The sequence below is a fragment of the Palaemon carinicauda genome, chromosome 9 (genome assembly GCF_036898095.1).
Source record: "Palaemon carinicauda isolate YSFRI2023 chromosome 9, ASM3689809v2, whole genome shotgun sequence".
Taxonomy (NCBI): domain Eukaryota; kingdom Metazoa; phylum Arthropoda; class Malacostraca; order Decapoda; family Palaemonidae; genus Palaemon; species Palaemon carinicauda.
This window is the reverse complement of record NC_090733.1, coordinates 69,865,033-69,874,025: the sequence shown is the minus strand read 5'-3', so window position 1 is coordinate 69,874,025 and position 8,993 is coordinate 69,865,033. Positions and strand designations below refer to the sequence as shown.

At 36.1% G+C, this 8,993-nt stretch overlaps 1 protein-coding gene across 1 annotated transcript; it reads left to right on the top strand.

Moving 5' to 3' along the window:
- The first annotated feature begins 6,272 nt into the window (after positions 1-6,272).
- On the top strand, positions 6,273-7,823 carry LOC137646474 (SCAN domain-containing protein 3-like). The gene has a single exon (XM_068379578.1). It carries the CDS (start codon positions 6,273-6,275, stop codon positions 7,821-7,823), a length of 1,551 nt encoding a protein of 516 aa, XP_068235679.1.
- The last annotated feature ends 1,170 nt before the right edge of the window (positions 7,824-8,993 follow it).

The following is an 8,993-nucleotide window of genomic DNA, read 5'->3' as shown; positions in this document are numbered from 1 at the left end:
GATGTCTTCGTTAATTCTTTTTTGCACCATAAAAAAAAGTATAATAAATTAAATTTCATTGATTTACATATTATTGTTATTTGTATCTGTTATTGCATATAAAAAAATTTTGATAATACAAATTTTTATTGATATACTCACCTGATGTTCTTACTACTTTACCCCCCGAAGCTGACTCAGTATCGATGTTACCCAGAAAAAAAAACTAAAAAATATCCCATTTTCTTGACCACCCAGTTCACATCTTGTGGTTAATGTCAGCCTAAATCACACTCTTAATGCGGTAGAGGGTAGGTATGTATATGAATATAAAGGGGAGTTGTAGACTACCCCTTACTTAACCGCACAGGGAAAACTTTTCTCTTATCCATTCATAACCATTCTTATAGAATTTATCGTGGTAAGCTATAAATGCAGAATTTAGTATTTTTCTAGAATAATTTGTAATCCCCTAGTTAATTTGTTCATTCATATTTACTAACACCTAATTTAAGATTAGTATGGAAAAAATCACGATGAGCCAGTATCCAAGCGTATGAGGGAATGATATGCACAGCCATTCGAATCCAACCCATCATTAATAGAGACCATACAAAAGGCCATGTCATTGAAATAAGAAGTAAAAGGCTTCCTAGCACCTACTTAAGTGAGTGAAGGAGGATTTGAATCCAGGCTACCAACTCTGAGAGCAAAGGCTGTGTAAGACCATTGCTGATTTGATCACGGATATGTGAGGGTTGTGCAGAAGACACTAAAGTGGCCAAAAGAGTTTATGACTCTAAACGAGGATCATGACTCTGTTATGTGCTATGCAGCATCAGAACCATTACTGAATGATGCACTAGAACCACAAGGAAAACTTTAGAAGTAAGGCTAAGGTTGAAAACTTGGCCAGTTAGGTTAGAATTTCTGTCAGCTGAATTAATGACTGGATATGTTAACAGATAAAGGCTAGTCAGAGCGGGTGTAGTATTCCTAACTCCATCCCACTATGCTTATCTAGCCTAATCTCCCTGGGTCTTACTAAAGGACATCTAAAAACAAGTTGCTTTTGCTTTTGATGTTAGATTAAGTTGTCTAAATGCTTCCAAGGCAGTAAGGTACCTTGCCTCTTGAGCAGCTGGACCTATTCTAAGAATAGGTTACATACATTTTAACTATCCTAAACAACAAATTCTATGCATAACATTTTTCTTTTTTCAGGGCAAATCTCCCTAAAGCTCAAATTGTCACTTCTGTATTTTAATCTTTTGCTGGCAAGTATTTAAAGATTCTCTTTGTTTACTCTCACAATGTGTTAAGTAGGCTTAACTATTCAAGAGCCAGGTCAGACAATTAAGTTTATAGATCAATTTAAAACAGCTCAATTATTCATTGTTATTATGATCTGCAAGATTATAAAAGTTATTAGAAATAAAGCATTTTTGCCGATATCCAAAGATGAAGTTGAACAATCGAAGCATTAGAACTTCCCTCAAGCTGCTTATTAGAAAACTTTACAAAATAGGCTAATTATTCTTAATAGTCAGTTGTTGATACTCGCACTTTACAGCTTTTGAGTGCTATTTAAGGAAGTAATTATTCGCTTATGATCTATAACATTACTAAACTGAAATAAATGCTAACACATCTATTCTGTCTGACTTACTGACTGGCGAGTGTTTATGAAGCGCAATAAGTCTCATTCCTACAATGAGCCGGACTCACTACCATTAGGAACAAGATTCAACCGAAACATTACTAAAGCATATTTTGAGAATATTCCGGAAAAGTCTATTTATTTTACCGAAACCTTGTAATATTCATTTTTATAGTTAACAAATAGTTACTTTACATACTTATTTTAAGAGTTGTTTTTTTGGTCCCATACAGCAAGAGAACCTTACTCTCTGCACAGTCATATTATCATGTCCGTTTTAAAGCATTCACCATTCCACACTGCATACTGATGGTTTATTGTAAAATCGTCACTATCGAAGCACTTACAGAATAAGAAACTCATCAGTTTCCTCTTGAAAGCCTTAATTTCTCCAATCTTTAGGATGTCTCGTGGGAGCTTACTGCATAGTCTCGGGGCTGCATATTTATAGGCTCTAGAGTCTAGAACCTACAGTTGATCGTGAAAGTCCAAGAACCCTCCTTATTTCAGTTTTGGACACTATCTTGAATAACGGTGGTTTAAAGATCCAAACAGGAATCGTAAAATAAGAGGGAATATGGTAAAAAAAAAACATAAATAGTCTTCTCCGGTTTCCTTGAACTAAATGTAAAGCAAAATTATTTAAGACATACAAAAATGTGCATTATTTTTGGATGTAGACAAATTGGTCATCTATTATCTGAGCAAATCATTAATGGGGAAGAGTAACAACTTTCCTCCAAACATAAAATCAAACACCATTACACCGAGTGAACTATTGTCAGGCCTTTTTTTACGCAAGTTCTCCCATCACAAGTTCACTTACGCGCGACACAGAATCGCAATACCTATTCAATAAAAAATTACATTCACAATAAAAACTCTAGCGGCGCGATGATTTCAAATAGCCTGCACTTCTTTACACTGGCAGTGCTTCGCAGTCAGGAGGAGATAAGCAAGAGCTGGCGGAAAGGAGGGAAGGGAGAGGCAACAGGACAGCTAGAGTGTGAGAAGAATCTTAAGCTAAAATTGAAATATTAGCACAGATAAAGTATAGTGGGAAATATCAAATAAAAGGGATGGGAAAAAGGAGTAGCGTAAGGATATAAAAGGGAATGAGAGGAATGAAAAGAAAATGATAGATGAAATTTGTTATAGAAAGAATAAAGTCATGTGCACACGAAAATTAAAGGAAACAAAAGTGAGAGAGACTTAAGTTACATTAGCGAGTGTTTTTTTTACTCAGTTCGTCTACACAGAATCTTGCATGAATATATATATTATTGCAGACAAAGTATAGTGGGAAATGTGGAGAATTTATTTTTATCTAATTGTTGAATGGGAACTTGTTGTTCCGGGAAAGTCTCCCTACACCATATAAGCAAAGATCAGCAGGGGAGGAAAAGGAGCACTATCACTCAAGGCACAAACACCCTATTAATAACTACCTTCACTCTAAATGCAAAAAAACTGTACTCTGTCCTAAGGCCTGAGAACTCCACACGTGAAATAAAGGTAATTTGATGGCCTACCTTAGCTTTGTCAGGTCTAAAGCTATCTCACTCTTAGGCTCTGTCTCGGCTCAGTCCCAGGGACCCCAGTGATATACTGGACAGGAATTTTACGTTAAGAAATTATTGAGACAATGGCAATGGATGGGAGCAGTGATGTATTGTAATAAAGTATAAGTTAAAGAAAAGGATCTTTACCTTCGAAGCTAACACACTACCTGTATTACTCTTAGGTTATTTAGACTTACTTCTTTCAATATATCGGGTATACTGTCCCGAGATTAGATATTAATGTTAGGCATAATCAATCAAAAAAGGGATTGGTAATACAAAAGGGTGTAATTAACCTAATCTAGTTATTTTATTACACAAAATTTACATGGTTAAATGGGTATATTAACATCAAGCAAAAGAGGTTAAAACAAACACAAAATGAAATAAAAGAAGTGCAACTTGGCAAAACACAGGATAATCAAAATATGCGTGACTCGAGGTCTTCTGCAATAACAAATGACTGTAATGGGGTCGGACACGTAACCTTATGACCCGAGACTGTAGTTTCTAAAGCAAAAAGTTATACACACAATTTGTGCACACAAATCCCACGCACTCAGCCCAAATTATGTAAAAGCCAGTTAAACCTAAATCAAGTAAAAATGATACTAAGCTTATCTAAAATAGGGGGGAACTTTAAGTGGCCATATGATTTACCTGCACTCCTTACAGTACTTGCAGAGTAGCACTCTGCCCAGAAAAAGCCTGTTACAGCTTGTTGCTTGCACCTTTCGTCCTCTGGCCCACCCTTGGAATCCTTGCTTCTTGGCAGATCAGGTATCCCTGGCACAGTTCTCAGGATCATCATCTTCCCTCTCTCCAGCCGACAGGATACCAGTATTTCTATGTCCTCTGTTTGGTGGGGGTGAGCCAGAGCGACGCAGATTGTCTGTCATGTCAGGACAGTGGTGTGTGAACGAATAGGACGACTGTCGTGTCAAAGGCCGTCACCTGGGTTCAGCTTCCAAACAGGTGAGGGCCGTCTGGTGTAGGATAACGCTGTTGAGGTGCCATATTGGGACTTTCGGGCAGAGCAATGTATTGTAAAGAGTGAGGAGGCAGGATTTTGAGCAAAATACAAATAGAAATCTTGCAGCTCCAAGGGAATGCACTTACGTAGTAATTCTACCTTTTCTGGCTTACTAAAAATTAATAATTTAAATGAATAAATAGTAAAGGGCTGGTGGTATCGGCATACATCTTAAAATTAATCAGACCTGAATTGGTACTGAAGAGATAAAAGCTTCTTATAGGTCAGCAGTAATAAAATTATATTCAAAACCAGTGTAATGATTTATCTCGACACACTTTGTTTAAGGAAAGAACCATCGTACGCCGGCGTAAGGCTTTTGTTTTGCGTTCCTACGTAGTGACGTCACAACCATGGCGTACAGTATAGTCAACGATTTAAATTAACGCAGTCTACCCGCGTTTCGGTAAAGAAAACATAAAGTATGGAAGCGAAAGCTTCTGGAGTGACTTTAATATTGGGAGCGAGACCAGAATACAAAAGGAAAGAAGAAGAGTGAAAAAAAATTCTTCACAGAAAATATCGAATAAAAGGGATGGAAAATGGAATAGGGTTATAACAGGGAAAGAGAGAATAATGAAATGAAAATAATAGATCAAATTTGTTATGAAAATAAAGTAACGTGAATACAAATATTAAAGAAAATAGAAGTGAAAGACTTGGGTTACATTAGCAAGTGTTGGGAAGGCCAGTTGCTGTTTTTTTTAACTCGATAAGTAAAATTCGTCTACAAAGAATTTTTCGTTAATATGTAAATATTAAAGCAGATAAAGTATATTATTAGGAAATGTCAAATAAAAGAAGGAAGAAGTTAATCAAAAGAGAGAAAGAGGAGAATACGTAAGGGTGTGATCATTGTTAAAACCCACAAATTGTTTTATTTTTATACTTTCTTAAACCAATATATAGCTTATTATGAAGAATAAAAATATTAATATCTAAGTAAAGTAATAATTTGTTCTTTTAGGAAATATGAAATATCCTTCGGCAGCATGCCTTAATAATAAGGGAAATTTGATCCAAAAATGGAGGTTACCACACAGCGCTATTCAGTTGATTTGGAAAGTATAAAAACGAACAATGGAAAGTATTATAATTTGCTTTTTTATTTACAAATACGACACTAAAATGTGAATATTACATGAATTATTATTGGACACAGTTAAGAGAAACATTTAATCAAAATCCAGTTTATTTCAGATATAGCTGTATTTTTTTTACCACATTAAATGGATATATAGTGTACAGTGAGACTTGGGAGGAGCTGGTTGGAGAGAGGTAAGTGGTGCGAACTTCATAATGCTTCGTCCTCCGTTTTCTTTTAGCTTCCCGCTTTACTCCCCACATTCCCGTAACTATTCGTTTACTTTTAGCGCTCAACATACCGCCATCGTACGGCTGTTTCCCTCTAGTATTTTCCTGATTCTTTTCCTATTTTCCCTTGTCTTTTCCTCGTAATTTTCCTTACCAAATCATTTTCCCCGAACAGTTTCGCCTCTCCTGGCCGCCCTTCTTGCTCTCAACTCTATATTGTTCCGGTAAACCTTCCAAATAAATACCTGCTACCAAACCTCAAGGGGTACCCCAGAAAGACCACCCTCCCTCACCCCCAACACACATTCCTTCAAGTTGTTGTAATCGTAGTTTTTGTTTCTTTATCTCCGACTTTTATTCTTTCCTATTATTTTTAGCGCTCTTTTTCCTAAATAATACCATATTCCATGTTCTATTGTAATAACTACAGTATATAGATCAGTGATTTTTAACCTGGGCGCTACCGCCCCCTACGGGGCGCTGCTGACTTTTAGGGGGGCGGAAATAATCAGGGGGCGCTATGGGGGGCGCTATGTTCAGAAGGTGGAACGATATTTACCCACTTTAAATTTGCGCTAAGCTGTGCAGAGTACACACCCACGAGTCAGGTGAAGAAACAAGTAATAATACAAGTAAGATATATATATATATATATATATATATATATATATATATATATATATATATATATATATATATATATATATATATATATATATATAATATGCACACATATATACACGGAAATGAAGTTGAGAAAGGACTTATTGCATCTTACAAAGTTTCAAAGCTTATTGCTAAATGTGGAAAATCGCACACTATTGGTGAAACTCTTATTATACCAGCAGTGAAAGAAATCATCAGTACCATGATGCCCACTCAAAAAGATATAACTCCTTCAATTCCGTTGAGCAATAGTTCAGTGTCTTCCAGAATTGATGAAATGGCAAGTGACATTGAAAATAAACTTTATGATGAACTCAAAACAACACAATTTTCTTTACAACTTGATGAGACAACACTACGCGACAATGAAGCTTTGATACTGGCTTATGTGCGCTATATAAATAGCAGTCATGCAGTTGTTGAAGAGTTTCTGTTTGCTGAAAAATTAGAGGTTGACACTAAAGGTTCAACGGTTTATAAGGCAGTTGAACAATTCTTTAAACAGAAAGGAATTCCACTTTCAAATGTTATTGCTTGTGCAACCGATGGAGCACCGTCAATGGTTGGACGCCATCGTGGATTTATAGCACATCTGAAAAGAGAAGTTCCGGATATCTTTACAATCCACTGCGTCATTCACAGGCAGCATTTAGCTGCAAAGCATCTCAGTGACAGATTGCATAGTACCCTGCAAGCTGTTATCAAAGCAGTGAATAGGATCAAAGCCCATTCATTGAATGACCGCATCTTTCGCCAACTTTGTCATGAAAATGAAGAAGAATTTGAACGGCTCTTGCTACATACGGAAGTCAGATGGCTTTCAAAAGGCAACTGTCTACGACGCTTTTATGACCTCTATGATTCTGTTCTTGATTTCTTTAAGTGTAAATTATTGGACGAGAAAATTAGTACAGATTTGGAAAACAGAAGAGCAGATGTTGCTTATTTGTCTGATATTTTCAACAAATTAAATGAGGTCAACATTAAATTGCAAGGAACCAAAATGTGTCTCATCAAAGCAAAGGGAATAATAATGGCATTTATTAGTAAATTAGATTTCTACAAAAGCTGTTTACTAAGACTAGACTTAAATCAGTTTCCTAGCTTAAAAGCACTGAAGGAAAACCAAACCGATGATTCTTGTTTGTCAGACACTGATCTAGACTGCTATTCCTCTCATCTTCAAGCACTGAAAGAAGATATGACGATCAGATTTAAAGATCTCAAAGAATTGAAAATACCAGAGTGGGTTGTAAATCCATTCCAGGCTGATGCAACCAATGCTGATCCAAATCTAGTTGAAGAACTTATAGACTTGCAAAATGACATTGAAGGTAAAGTGTTGTTTCAGCAGATTGGCTATGAAGCTTTCTGGCCAAAGGAACAAGATAAATATCCTCATCTTTGGAAAAAAATCAAATTATTATTGTTAGCATTTCCTTCATCATACCTGGTAGAGAAAGGATTCAGTGTTGTCTTGCAACTCTTGACTAAGCAGAGAAATAGATTGCAAATATGTAAAAGGGGTGACTTGAGGCTCTGTTTATCAAATATTGAACCTGATATTATTAAGTTGGCAAGTTCTCACCAAGCCCAAGGTAGTCATTAATTACATTTGTTTCTTGATTTTTTTTTTTTTGGATACATATTTTTTTCATATTATTATTAGTATTATTATTTTGAGGTTTGTTTGTTTGGAGGCACATACATGTTCTATTTGAAAATTACCCTAAATAATGCGACTATTTTCTTCAAGTAATAATAAATGTGGATGTATTGGTATTAAGTAAATATATCATATTCTAAGGATTAATTTTTTTATTTCCTAACTGGAAAACACTACAATGTAGAATCCGATGCAGCTTCACTGCATCAGTCATCATTTTAGTACAGCACTTATATTATGGCGGGCGCTAGCCTATAGAAATATCTGAAAAGGGGCGCTAGGGAGAAAAAGGTTAAGAACCACTGATATAGATGTTTTGAATATGTTAAGAAATAGTTTCTTCTATATAGCCCCCGTTGAGCTACTACCGCTAGAGAGTTATGGGGTCCTTTGCTGGCCAGACAGTGCTACATTAGATCCTTCTCTCTGGTTACGGTTCACTTTCCCCTTACCCCACACATACACCGAATAGTCTGTCCTATTCTTTACATATTCTCCTCTGTCCTCATATACCTTACAACACCAAAATTATTAAATAATTATTCTTCTCTCAGGTGGTTAACTGCTGCACTGTAATTATTCAGTGGCCACTTTCCTCTTGGTAAGGGTAGAAGAGAGACTTTAGCTTTGGTAAGCAGCTTTTCTAGGAGGACACTCCAAAATCAAACCAGGCCTGGGTCTTCCAACTCTTCAAGTACATTATGGAGCCAAGCTTAACGTTTGGGGAACTAATCACCCTTGGAGAGTGCGAAGAGCATGCACAAACCATCTCCATCTACCCCTCATCATGATCTCATCCACATATGGCACTTATGTAATCTTTTATAGTTCCGTTTCTAATCCTGTCCTGCCATTTAACTCCCAACATTCTATTTAGGGCTTTGTTCTCAAATTTTCTAAATCTATTGGAGATTGTTTCATTGTCATACCGTGAATCATGTCCATAGAGTAACACCGATCTCACTAAACTGATATATAGTCTGATTTTTATATATAATTTCAGGCAATTTGATTTCCAAATTTTACTCAACGTAGCCATTGTCTGATTTGCTTTTTTCAATCTTTCACTAAACTCTAATTCTAAAGACCCTGTATTAGAGATCATAGTTCCTA

What these genes read in the sequence shown, in the direction of transcription:
- LOC137646474 (XM_068379578.1), top strand. Translation starts at nt 6,273, where the DNA reads ATGCACACATATATACACGGAAATGAAGTTGAGAAAGGACTTATTGCA.